Source organism: Onychomys torridus, chromosome 2 (genome assembly GCF_903995425.1).
Source record: "Onychomys torridus chromosome 2, mOncTor1.1, whole genome shotgun sequence".
NCBI classification, from domain to species: domain Eukaryota; kingdom Metazoa; phylum Chordata; class Mammalia; order Rodentia; family Cricetidae; genus Onychomys; species Onychomys torridus.
The window spans coordinates 117,652,219-117,666,161 of record NC_050444.1 but is presented as its reverse complement, the minus strand read 5'-3'; the positions used below and the strand labels follow the sequence as shown (position 1 = coordinate 117,666,161).

The following is a 13,943-nucleotide window of genomic DNA, read 5'->3' as shown; positions in this document are numbered from 1 at the left end:
CAATGAACTCTAGGACACTCCCTAGGACCACAAAGGATGGAGGGCAGGCAGGGAACTTTTAAAAAGTAAAATGCTCAGTTAACTTCTAGACAAGGTCTGGCACACTTGTAATCCCAGTCCTTGGGAGATGGGGGCAGGAGAATTGGGAGTTCAAGGTCATCCTGAGCTACCTAGGATCCTGTCTCAGGGGCCCCGGGGGAGGTGAAGTATTCACTCTGAATCTTCGGGGGTTCGGAACCAGGGCTGTGTACAAACCTGTTGTGCTTTACTGAAGTGGAGCAGCGCGGAGGGGAGGGAGGACAGACTCAGCAGATGAGATAAGCTGGGTGCGACTCCGAGAACTGTTTGGAGAAGGCCAGAGTCAGTCAGAGCAAAACCGTAGCCACGGGGCTTAAGAAATTAAAAATCCACCATGTTCTAAAAGCGTTTCTTTCACCACCTTTAACCTGCACAGAGGTTTCAGCATCCACTGGCTACAATTCCAGACTTCTTTCCTTGCGATTCAATCCTGGAATTTGCTTTAGAATTCCAGCACTTTCTGTCTTGAAGTATCAAGCACCCAACACAGGTTTGTCCACCTCTAGCACTTGGCACAGCTGGTACTGGCAGCACAGTACTAACTGAGGCCTTGGTAGTTGCTCAGTGCCTTTTACCCATGTGTAGGAGAGTTTTGCCTGCACATACCTATACAGTGCCTGATGCCCGAGGAGGTCAGAAGAGGGAGGTGGATTCCCTGGGACAGTTTCCCGCATGTGGGTGTTAGGAACCAAACCCTGGTTCTCAGCAAGAACAGCAAAAGCTCTTCATCGCTGGGCCATTTCTCCAGCCCCTTAATGCCTTCTTAGCAGGTATTTGGAAAAAAATTTGTCAGAAGGTAGGGCAAGGGGAAAGATACAATCCTCATCCTTAAAAATCTTATGAAAAATCCTTTATAGAAGATAATATATATGTGCAGAAAGTCTTACATCATAAAAACTAAAAAGATGCAATATAAGTACACATACCAGGGCATAGTAATGTATGTCTTGAATTCTAACACTCAGAGGCAGAGTCGGGCAGTTCTGTGAGTTTGAGGCCAGCCCTGTCTACCCAGCTAGTTCCAGCCCAGCCAGAAATACACAGTGAGAGCCCATCTCCAAAGAAACAAATTGTACATAGAGATACAAGGAATAAAGGGTATCTACACTCTTAGTTCTGAGTCCAAATACCACATACATTTCAGAAAAGATATTTTCAGAATAGATAATACACAGAGAAAAAGAGAACCATAAAATAGAAAACACATGATTAATTTCATCTTATTATGTGTATATATATCACAATATCAATCACAAACACACACACATATTTATATCACAAAGTACATTCAGAAAAAGTCCTGGTAATAGCTTTTCATAATGTACATGCAACACTAAGTCATTCCTGTATTCCCAGTTAGGTAGTGAGTCTGTATATAAAAACAAGAACAGCAACACACCAAGTTAGCATAAACCTAGCATAAACTCTATAGAAAGGCTCAAATTAAAAAGTAGCCATATATAACATGTGAGTAAGGGTACTGAGCAAACTGGAGTCTATACCTTAAATGTAAACCTACCTCATCGCTCAAACCTACAGTTATCTTCCCAAGGTCATAAAATATCGGTGTAAAATAAAAACAAATAATAAAAACATAAAAGTAAAAACAAATCCTCATTGCCATTTTACCTCAATCTGGAAAGGACTTAAATGTTCATCGGGTCTGCTAATTAATGAGGCCTGGGGGTTCAGTTCAGCAGTGTAGTGCATACTTGGCTTGCTCCCCAGCACCCACGCACTGACCAAGAAAATACGAAAGAGCAATTGGCATGCATCCTTTAGCCTGGCCTGTGATCACTGAAGTGGAGATTTAATCTTCTTCCCCGACCAACCCAAACAAAAACAAAGCCAGGCATGGGAATAATGTCTCAATCTGTGTAAAGAGTAAAACATCTTAAAACAGAGACAGTAACATTAAACATTAAAAAAGCAGACTCCCAAGACTGGAAAGATAGTGATGGAGGACACATGGCAGAGGACCAGAGTGTGAGTCTCAGCACCCCTATCAGGTGGTTCACAGCTGCCTGTAATTCCAACTGTAGGGATCTGCATTTACGTACACATACTCATCCCCTATAAAAATAAGTTAAAAATAAAATCTAAAAAGCAAAACAAAACAAAGCCACATGCCTATATGACCACAAACCAATCCAAGTAGAGAAGTGGAAATACATAGTGTTGGATGAAGGGACAGAAATAATACTGGAGCAGAATGATCAAAGATGCCCACAATCTGAAAGTGTGGACAACATTCTTCTAAAAGCCCTGAGGGCACAGGATGTGTCTCTAAACAACAGAGCAATCTTGAGCTGCATCAGGAGAAACGCTGTGCTAACAGGAGCAAAGGACTACTGCACCGTGCCAATCATTAACCAACCAAGAGGAGGCTGTCATGTCTGTGAACACTGTGTTTCAGGACAAACTGGAAGATCTAGATGGAATACACTGTGGGGGGGGGGGGGGGGGGGGTAAGGGTGGGGTTCCCATACAATGTAACTGCCATGAAAGTTCCAATTCCTTAAAAGACCCTGTATGGCTGGAAAGAGCTGCTCCCGGAAGCTGTGAGTTATTAATCAAAACTTCCCATGCCAAGGGTGAGGCGCCTCCTCGTGCTAGAGCTGTTTGTCAACTTAACACAAACTGGGGTCATCTGGAAGAGGGACTCTCAATGGAGAAAAGGCTTCCATTAGACAGTCCTGCGGGCAAGCCTGTGGGGCATTTTTTTCTTAATCAATGATTGGTGTGGGAGGGCCCAGCCTAGCGTGGGCAGTGCCATCTCTTGGCAGCTGGTCCTGGGTTGTATGAAGAAGCAGGCTGAGAAGGCAGTGAGGAGCAAACCAGTAAGGATGCTCCTCTGTGGTCCCTGCCTCTGCTCCTGCTTGAGTTCCTGGCCCGACTTCCCTCAATGATGAACTCAGAGAGGAACCTGTAAGCCCTTTCCTCCCCAAGTTGCTTCTGGTCATGGTGTTTATCCTAACAATGGACAGCAAGCTATATACACACCACATACCCTGGATGCATCATATAAAGAAGAAAGCCAAGCTAGAACTGAGCTGAAGCTTCATCCCTGCCGCTGGTTTTCACAGTCCTGAAAAGAGCCAGCAGGCTGCTGGGGGAGAGAAGAGATCAATAGTCTTACCCAGAGGTAAGGTCTGTGAGCTACGAGACCAACTTGGCAGGCACGCTATGGCTTTGTACAACAGCAACACTCCTGTTACGGGGAAACCAACAGTTCTCTGACCAAATTTGGAACTTGATCCCTGGGAGGGAAGCATGCCTGATTCCATAAACCTGGTCAAAGACCCACGGCCAGAGAGATGATGAGCCCTAGAACGGGAACTGAGGACTGATTTTTAGCAAACTGACATGGTGTCAAGCTACCCTCTAAATATTTGTTTGTATCCATAGAAAAACGCTGCTCTCGGCCTTCATTAGCGAAACCTGGAATTAGTGAACAGTGGTGAACACAATGCAGAGACTTGTGGCCCCACAAGGTGTAGAGAATAAATGACTGAACAAGGCTCAGCCCTAAACAAGACTTTTGAACCATTCCCTGAAATGTTCGGGGAACACTGTGGGGAGGAGCGGGAAGAATGTAAGAGCCAGAAGACAGAGGAAGGGCTGTGAAATGTCACTTCCTGGGGAAGACGCGGCCCTTCCAATCCTAGTCTCACAGCAGCTACAGATGCCTGCACCAGGGCGGCACAGGAAGCAGCCACCAACAGTCAGGCATGGATGGAAGACCGGCTCAGGACGCCCTCCCTAGCCCTCATCGATGAACTGTTTGCTACTGATCAATTCAGGAAGGAGCTCCGTAGGCTTCAGCTGTGCACCCACTGGTTAACCCACCAGGCTCCGATGGATAGTCTCAATCCAATGGTCTCACGATGGCCCCGCTACAATAAACAGGTCATAAAACAAAACCCCAAGTCAAGAGTTTGAGAAAAGGGTTGGTACAGACGGTGTGTGTGTGACAGGGGTGGGGTAAGTGATAGGGATGGGAGGGAGATTATGGGAAGCAAAGAGTGATCAGAATACTTTATATATACAGATGAAATTGTCAACAACAAAAGTTTTTACAAAGACCCACACCAATGACATGCTGGAGAGTGTCATGGCCTGGGTGCACGGAGGAACACTCCTACTAAGTGTCTTTCATTTGCCTGTTTCTGCTAGGTCCTTTCTAGGAATGGTGCTTTCCTGAATTCTACGAGACATTCTAGAAGATTACCCAACTGAAGCATTCTGGCAACTCCCAAATTTGTATAGCTAGTTGGTCAGAAGTTCAGGTAGCCTAGAGAACCTTTAACTTGTAGCCAGGGACTTAAGTGGGGCAGCCACACAGAGGCCATGTTCTTCATGTGTGGGTCTGTGTGGCTTAGTGTGGGAGATGGCATCCAGCCAGCTGGTATTGAACTGGAATAAACACACTGAGCACACTTACGCCAAATATATTTATTCTAAACTTCAGCATTTCCTCCTAATGCTAACACAGAAATCCTGTGCATGTAAAGTTGTTTGTTTCAGAGGAAATACCAGAAGAAGAACACCAAATAGCTTGATAGTCAAAGTACAGAGACAATATGCAGATCTGGATAACTAGAGGAAGATGCTTTTGTCATCTGGTTCAAAGGGAAACTACTTTGTTCTTCACAACAAGGAAAGATGAACACAGAAGAAACAAATCAGCAAGTTCCACAAGGTAAGTCCACTAAAGTGCTCCATGCTCCATGCTCTCGGTTCATCCAGGCGACAGCCGAGTGGTGTGCCATTATTACCAAGTTTAGAAGTTCAACAAAGAGCTGAGTGGAAGGTTTAATATTTAACATTTACTAATGATACAGAAAACGGAAGCACATAAGTAGACTGTCCCTACAAAAGAGCCAAGACATGGTACCATCTCAGATAACGAATTAATGATCGCTAACAGTTCTTAGCAAAGAGCTAACTCTTTTAAACCAGCATAAGTGCACCTTAACCCATAATGCATTTCACATATTCCACACACAGTGCAGCAGAGTAACTTCATACCAACATCTGTGCTCAAGCAGGATGTGTGGCGCTTACCTGGCTTAACTGCTCGTCCACACAGCTGGGGCTGCAGAAGAACTTGTAACATGGCAGGGTTGTTCAGACTTTTCATAATCTGTACCGGATTTGGCTCTGGCAGTAATCCCTTTTGATTGCTGTTCATCTTCAGCGTGGACAGAAACAAACATCACAAGAAGCTTAAGTGGGAAAAGGGGCAAAGAGCCCAGAGGTGTTCCCCTGCCTAGGAAGGAACCTAAGACTTACTTTCTGACAAACATGATTTGCTTTATATCATGAACTTACTGTGTAATTTCTACCACAGCTCTCAACGGCAATGTTACATGTTGTTTTGTACATGTGATGCAAGGTCTTCATCTAACATCTAACACCAACTGGCTTCGCATGAACTAGCAGTTTAACACACGAAGTCTCATTAAAAAGCACAAACAGCCAGGCAGTGGTGGGCATGCCTTTAATCCCAGCACTTGGGAGGCAGAGGCAGGAGGATCTCTGTGAGTTTGAGGCCAGCCTGGTCTATAGCGCGATATCCAGGAAAGGCGCAGAGCTACACAGAGAAACCCTATCTTGAAAAACCAAAAGCACAAACAAGCAATGACAAGGAGATATTGATTGCCTTGCAAAGCAATAACTTGCTGACCCAATGCCAGTACTCCCATGTTACAGGGAGCCTTATTAGACTGCTGATCCACAGTGGGAGGATGCAGGCTGACTTTCAAACACAATTTTCTTATTCTGAAAGTTTACTTCACTCACTTACTCCTCTAGTTCGAAACAAAGATGAACCGAGCTGCACAGCCACCTAAAAATGTGAATTAGTGTTTAGCTTTAAAAAGCATCCTGACAGCTGGGGAGATGCTCAGTAGGAAAAGTGCTTGCCATATAAGTGTGAGGGGGACTGGAGTTCAGAACCCCCAAAACCTGCAAGAAAAAAGCCAGACAGATGGCTCAGCAAGTAATGATGCTTGCAGCCAAGCTGACAACCTGAGTTTGGTCCCTAAGACCCACATGGTAGCCAGAACTAGCTCACCAGAGGTGTCCCCTGTCCTCTATAATATACAGAATGGCATGCATACAAGCAGACTCTCTCTGTGTTTCAATGAAAGAGAGAAAGAGAGAGAGAGAGAGAGAGAGAGAGAGAGAGAGAGAAAGAAGAAAGAAAGAAAGAAAGAAAGAAAGAAAGACAGAAAGAAAAGAAAAGAAAAGAAAGAGAAAGAATAAAAGATAAAAGCCAGGGAGGGAGGAAGGGAGAGATAGATAGGGAGGGAAGGAGGGAGAGATGGTGGGAGGGAGGGAGGGAGGGAGGGAGGGAGGGAAGGATGGAGATAGGTACATGGGTAGGTAGGTACATGGGTAGGTAGGTACATGGGTAGGTAGGTACATGGGTAGGTAGGTGGATGATGGGTAGGTAGGTGGATGATGGGTAGGTAGGTGGATGATGGGTAGGTAGGTGGATGATGGGTAGGTAGGTGGATGATGGGTAGGTAGGTGGATGATGGGTAGGTAGGTGGATGATGGGTAGGTAGGTGGATGATGGGTAGGTAGGTGGATGATGGGTAGGTAGGTGGATGATGGGTAGGTAGGTGGATGATGGGTAGGTAGGTGGATGATGGGTAGGTAGGTGGATGATGGGTAGGTAGGTGGATGATGGGTAGGCAGGTGGATGATGGGTAGGCAGGTGGATGATGGGTAGGCAGGTGGATGATGGGTAGGCAGGTGGATGATGGGTAGGCAGGTGGATGATGGGTAGGCAGGTGGATGATGGGTAGGCAGGTGGATGATGGGTAGGCAGGTGGATGGGTAGGCAGGTAGATGGGTAGGCAGGTAGATGGGTAGGTAGGTAGATGGGTAGGTAGGTAGATGGGTAGGTAGGTAGATGGGTAGGTAAGTAGATGGGTAGGTAAGTAGATGGGTAGGTAGATAGATGGGTAGGTAGATAGATGGGTAGGAAGATAGATGGGTAGGAAGATAGATGGGTAGGAAGATAGATGGGTAGGAAGATAGATGGGTAGGAAGATAGATGGGTAGGTAAGTAGATGGGTAGGTAAGTAGATGGGTAGGTAGGTACATGGGTAGGTAGATAGATGGGTAGGTAGGTACATGGGTAGGTAGGTACATGGGTAGGTAGGTAGATGGATAGGTAGGTAGATGGGTAGGTAGGTAGATGGGTAGGTAGGTAGATAAGTAGGTAGACAGATAGAACCACTAGAAAGGGGGAACTGACATGGGCAATTGGGTCCCTCTCCTAACCCGGTTCCTATAAAATTGGGAGGGGAAGAAATATGGACTCCAACAGACATGGCACTGGCAGGAAACCCTGTCGGGATAGAAGGTGTGCAGGCAGACATGTGCAGAGAGCAAGAAAGCCGAGGTCCACAAGAGAATTCGGGGAGGATGTGTCAGGAGGCACTGTGTGTGTGTGTGTGTGGGGGGGGGTGTCAGGGATGCTGCAGAACCAAAGATTTAGCAGCAGGTGGTATGCAAGCAGTCAGCAGCAGGCAGGACACTGGCCACGGACCATCTCCTCCTCAGCCCCTCACACCCACAACCACAGGGCGGTATCGCAGCTGAGGAAAGGGAGGCCTAGAAAAGACAGTGCAAGGCGCAGAGAGGGGCACTGCCATGTCCAGTGTGGTAGGGAAGGCCGGGAGGACAGCGGGCCAGAGCTCTCCCTGCCTGTCTTCCCTAAATCCTAACAAAGACCAGGCTTTCCCTGTAGTCTTCCCACCATCCCTTCCCCTATCAAATTCTTATGGTAGATATGTGTGTGTGCATGTGTGTGTGTACATGTGTGTGTATGTGTAAATGTATGTATGTGTATGCATGTGTGTGTACATGTGTGTGTCTATGTGTTTGTATGGGGGGGGGGGCTGATCCCAGGGCTTTTGAGCAATACACCACTCTACCACTGAGCTATACAGCAACCCTCTCACTATCCTATGAACAGTGGCACACAGGAAACTGACACCCCTCCCAGAAACTATGTATTCAAAGAAAACAAAAATTCATCATCTGGAGACTAGAGCCACTCAAACAAAGGCAACAGGCTGGACAGCCCATGACAGAGAGAGAAGGCAGAGGTAACAGACAGGAAACAAAGGATGCTGGGAACACGACAGCCGTCCCAAAGAAGGTAAGTGGCCTCCAAGAGCAGTGGGACTTTTACTAGTAACACGAGCGAAGACAGTTAGAAAGGTCCACAGGGTGCTGGCATGAAGGCAAATGTGAAGAGAAAATCAGCCCTTGCTCACTGTGAACAGCACCGCTCCACGTGCGTCATGTGGATGAGACCCAAACACTCCAAAGCAAGTCCATACACTGGCATGGACACACCTGTTCTACAGATAAAGGCTTCCAGCATTCCTCAGTCTGTATTCTGTGCTTTGTCAGGCCGTTAAACAGTAGACGAACATGATTCAAAACACATTGGTCATCTAAAAGACCGGGCTAAAGAAACAGAAAATGCAAGATACATTAGTTAGAGCAAGGTGAGGGTAGCAAAGACAGCATGGTGACAGGGACACAGGCCAATGACCAGAAGCTGCTCAACAGGAGCCCCGCAGGAGAATAAAAGCTGAGAGGCATCTTCGGAAAACGATAGCCGAGAAATGTGCATTATTAAAGAGGAATTAAAGAGTGCAGGAACAACAGTCAACCACCTGGTATCCCAAACACATGGTGGAAGAAAAACACACACCCACTCAGAGCTGTCAAAAATTTATAACCACCAAAGCAAAAAATTGAAAAAAAAAAAAAAAATAAGAAAACAGGGCTATCAAAAGCTTCCAGTGAGAACACGTCTCGAGGAGCGAGGAGCCCATTGCAACCAGCCTCTTCCTAGAAACACCAGACTAGGGACAAGGAATTCCTATTTCCAACATGTCAAGGCAAAACCCCTGCAGACAGATGTATACATTCAGGCAGGCTTGTGCTTCCATCTGAGAAAGAAGAAAGCTGTTCCCAACTGCCCACATTCTGAAAAGATTTTTAGCACAGGAACGCTTCATTCAAAACTCTGCAGTGAGGAAACACAGCAGAGAGAAAACAGGCCAGAAATGCAAGCTAGCGCTGTGTGACGCGTGGAGTGAACGTGTACTATCATAGCTTTGTAACAGCCAGGCCCTGCACTGCTAATGTTCAGGGTAACTCTAAAGTGAAGAACTGGATGTAGTTACCAAGGCAAGTAGGGTAGGAAGGAACGAACGGAATGGCAGTGAATGAGTTAAATGGGAAGCTCCTTTCCTAGAAGAGGAAAGGGTGTTGATGAGTTAGGGACACCCCCACCCATCAGTAGGAACTGCAGCCTGCAAGGATGGCTCACCCAGTAAAAGCATTTGCCACAAACCCCTGAAGACCTGAGATCAAACCCCAGATCCCACATAAAAAGCGGAATGCAGACGTATGCCTGAAAGGCAAGCCCAGCAGAGAAGGGAGGCAGAGGCAGAATCGGCCAGACTACACAGGCCATCCAGCCTGGAATACACAGCATGGCATCAAATCAAGGTGAAAGGAGAAGAGACTGGAAACAGTTGACCTCTGACCTCCTCTGCACACTGTGCACAAGTGTGTGCCAGCTCCCCCGCTGCCTGAGCTCACTCTTAAAAGATAAAAGGCTGAGAGATGATTATCAGTTAAGAGCACTGGCTGCTCTTCCAGAGGACCTGGGTTCAAGCCTTAGCACCCATATGGCAGTTCATTCTAACTCACTCTAATTCTGTTTCCAGGGGACCCGATGCCCTCTTCTGGCCTCCACAAGCACTGCATGCATGTGGTGTACAGTCATGCATCAGGCAAACACCTGTACACACACAACATTTAAAAGTGGAATAAATAAATGAATGAATGAATGAATAAATAAATAAATAAATAAATAAATAAATAATTTTTTTAAAAAAAGGGGTGGGGGATTTAGCTCAGTGGTGGAGTGCTTGCCTAGCAAGTGCAACCCCCTGGGTTCGGTCCTCAGCTCCAGTAAAAAACAAAAACAAACAAACAAACAAAAAAAAAAAAACAGTGGAAAAAAATGCCAGGCAGTGGTGACACATGCCTTTAATCTCAGCAATCAGGAGACAGAGGCAGGTAGATGTCTGAGTCTGAGGCTAGCCTGGTCTACATAACAAGTTTCAGGAAAGCCAGGACTATATAGTAAGACCCTGTCTCGACAAACAAGACAAACAAAAAACAAAAAAATAGAAAACAAATTAATCCAAAGATAGGATGCACAGCTGGTAAGTTCACATTTTTCCAACAGTTAGAAATATGAAAAAAAAAAGGCAAAACATTTGGTTAAAAGAAATTGGAACAGATTGCCAAAATGCCAACTGAACAAAAAGCAATACATACACTGAAAAGTGTTTAAAATGCACCAGTAAGAAAACATGGACTTTCATATATGATTTTTAAATTGGTAGTTATCACACACACACACACACACACACACACACACACACACACACACAGAGAGAGAAAGGTGGTGATAAGGGACAGCAAATGTAAACCAAAGAAAGCTGAAGGAGCCAGCTAACATCCGAAAGGAGTCCTTTCAAAGACACACACACTGATGAAACCATCAGAATGATTATCAACAGACACCCCTAAGAAAGCACGGGTAAGTCTGGAGCAACAGCTGCAGAACAAGCAGAAACAGAAAAACTGACCATCATGGAGAAAACCCTCTGCTCTAAGACACCAGCAGAGGAAGATACAGAAAAAAGCCGAGATGAAGAGGGGATGTCTAACAGTTGGTAAGACCAAACTACATTCCAATACCTGTGTGTTTGTGTGTGCACACAGGCCACTTCCAACACACATGGCACACTCAGAGTATTCGGCCACATAACAAGACACAAGGCTCACAACGTTGCCTTACCTTCAGATCAGCAGCACAGAGTACATTTTCCAACCATAAAACAATTAGAAACCCCCAACAGAAAAATAACTTGAGAATCTGCGGAAACAGCAGGGTAGAAGCTGACGGTGTGAGCGCTGAGGAAGAAATAGACTCTGCTCCAAAGAGAACGCAACAGTGTCGAGGTCCAGGGGTGCAGAGAAACTGGAAAAAGCCAAACAGAAAGCAAGAAAGCCAAGCTCAGTACAACTTCAGCCCTGTGGCTCCTGATGGGCAGAGGCAAAACAGAAACCTCAGCCTACAGGAGTGAAGAGATACTGCAGTCCTACCCACGGACAGGCCCATGATGCCCCCAAGCCTCAAATTCCAGCTGCCTGTCATGCTGAGGCAGTGACTTCTCAAGGGAGAACAAAGGGGAGTTCCCCCAGCTCAGGGGGTTCCCCCAGCCAAGTGCCACCCTGAGAGTGGATCTACTGCTTAAAACTGAGCACACTGGGGGCCTGGGAACAGTCTAAATAAGGGAGCCTGAACTCAGCCTGCCACAGTTGCTGGATGAGGGACAGCCCCAGATGACAGCTGGGGAGAGCAGGAGGCTGGAAGGGGAGTGTGCAATGATCTAGTTCATGCCCTGAACACACTGAACTGTCAACCTCGACTGCAACAACCAGCAATGGCATCTTGTAAAAACTGACAGAGAAATACGGACAATCCAACCCAAGGACAAAGGTTTGTGACCATCCAGCTAGCCCTGCAGAGGGTCTTTAAAGGACTTCTATACACAGAAGATGAAGGAAGTCTCAATCATGAGGGCTCAGGAGAGGGTAAATTTCACTACAGGAGTTAGGAAGAGATGCCTCATGCCCAGCACAAGCCAACTAGCCAAGCGTACTTTCACAGGGAGAAAGAAAAGAATAGCCCAACCAACGGAATTACATCTCTCAATAATAGCCTGGAATGCAGATAGCCTCAACTCATCATAATGACATGTGGATTAGCTGACTGATGCAAAACAAGACCCAACTAGCTGTTGTCACCAAGAAACACACCTCTCTGGCAAAGACACCAGCAGACTGAGTCAAAAGCTGAAGAAATGAAGTGGAAGATGAGCCAGCAGAGTTATTGTAATGCCTGATACAATGACTGAAAACCAAAATAAGAATAGCCACTACACACTAATAAAAACAATTCATCCAGATAATGGCAAATACATATGCATCCTACACTGAGACTCCCAGTTTTATGAGAGATCAGATAGGACCTGATGCAATAACAGTGTGGGATTTCAGAACCCCGCTCTTATTTTTGTTTTGTTTTTGTTTTTTGTTTTTTGTTTTTTGAGACAGGGTTTCTCTGTGTAGCTTTGTGCCTTCACTGGAACTCACTTGGTAGCCCAGGCCCTGCCTCCTGCGTGCTGGGATTAAAGGCGTGCACCACCACTGCCCGGCTCCCCCACTCTTATCTTTAGGGGGTCATTCTAACTGAAAAGCCATGGGAGAAACCCTGGAGTTAAACTATACCACAGACCAAATGGGCTTAGCAGATCTAGAGAACAGTCAATTCAACAGCTAAAGCGACTTTCTTCTCAGCAGTCCATGAAAAGTGTTCTCTAAGACCACATTCTGGACCACAAAGCCATCTTTACCAAATACAAACGAACTGAAATAATTTCTTGGGTTTCATATCGTAGTAAAATCAAGCTAGAAATCAACAGTGAGAGGTGACACAGACACTACACCAATCCTTGGAGCCTGGACAGCTTGAATAAATAGAACCTGGTCAATGACCAAAAAAAAAAAAAAAAAATCAGAAAGTAAATTTAGAAGTTTCTAGAAAAAAGTGAAAACAGGAACATAACTTCCCAGAGTCGTTGGGTTACAGCTAGAAACATTTATAGCTAGAAATCTTTACACTGGAAAATAGCGGATCCATTAGATAGGATTCTGTGCCTCAGTCAGATGATAGGATAATGTACCTCAAGGTCTTAGGAAAAAAAAAAAAAAAAAACAGAACAAAGTAAACCCCAAAGCAGTAGATCCCAGGATAATGACCAGAAATGAATGAACGGATTTCACTGATTAGAGGCTTCAGGAAGAACAGATAGAGAAGAGTAGAGTCTTTGAAAAAGTAAATGTGATTGACAAACACCAAACCAAACTAAGAAAATAGGAGGGAAAAGGCCCAGTAAACAAAATTAAAGGTAAATATTTGGAGATTACAATGAATCCAGTGGAATACAGAGAATCACTAAGGAATTTTTTTTTCTTTTGTTTTTCAAGACAGGGTTTTTCTGTCCGTCCTGGCTGTCCTGGAATTTGTTCTGTAGACCAGGCTGGCTGGCCTGGAAGTCAGAGATTCACCCACCTCTGCCTCCTAAGAGCTGGGACTAAAGGTGTGTACCACCACTGCCTTGGAATATTTTTAAATTTTATATTTAAAAACCTGGTAAATATAAGAAAATGTATAAATCCCTAGACATCTACTACCTGTCAAGAGGATAAAATAGAATATAAGCAACAGAGACAGATCATAAAAGAGCACTATGTAATAATAATGAAACACTAGTAATATAAAGTTTCTTAACAGAAAAGCTCAGGACTGGATTGAATGACCGCTGAAGTCCACTAAGCCAGCTAACACAGGTGCTCCTCGAACTGTCCCATGAAACAGAACGGGAAAGAACACTGCCAGACTCTCCTATGAAGTCAGCATTGTCCTGAAACCAAAACCAAGGGGTGGGGGAGAAACAGCCAACAGTGCTGGGAAAACTGGATAGCCACATGCACTAGAATGAAGCGACATCCTTATCTTTATCTCAGCACAAAAACCAACTCAAAATGGATTCAGAGCCTTAACATGAGACCTGAAACTTAGAAACTGTTAGGGGAAAAGAGAAAAGATACAGTATAGGCAGAGGGAAGAAGTTTCTGGAAAGGAATTTCCAATCAGTAAATGGGCTAATTGATTTGAA

General features: G+C 45.3%; 1 protein-coding gene across 1 annotated transcript in view; it reads right to left on the bottom strand.

Moving 5' to 3' along the window:
• Positions 1-11,167, bottom strand: part of Raver2 (ribonucleoprotein, PTB binding 2) — a 34,321-nt gene extending 23,154 nt beyond the window's left edge. The window contains exons 1-3 of the mRNA XM_036178293.1: positions 10,997-11,167; positions 5,146-5,272; positions 256-341 (exon numbers count right to left, since the gene is read on the bottom strand). Coding sequence (XP_036034186.1) covers positions 256-341; positions 5,146-5,272 — 213 coding nt within the window. The 5' untranslated portion in view covers positions 10,997-11,167. The remainder of the gene's footprint in view (positions 1-255; positions 342-5,145; positions 5,273-10,996) is intronic.
• Between the last annotated feature and the right edge of the window lie 2,776 nt (positions 11,168-13,943).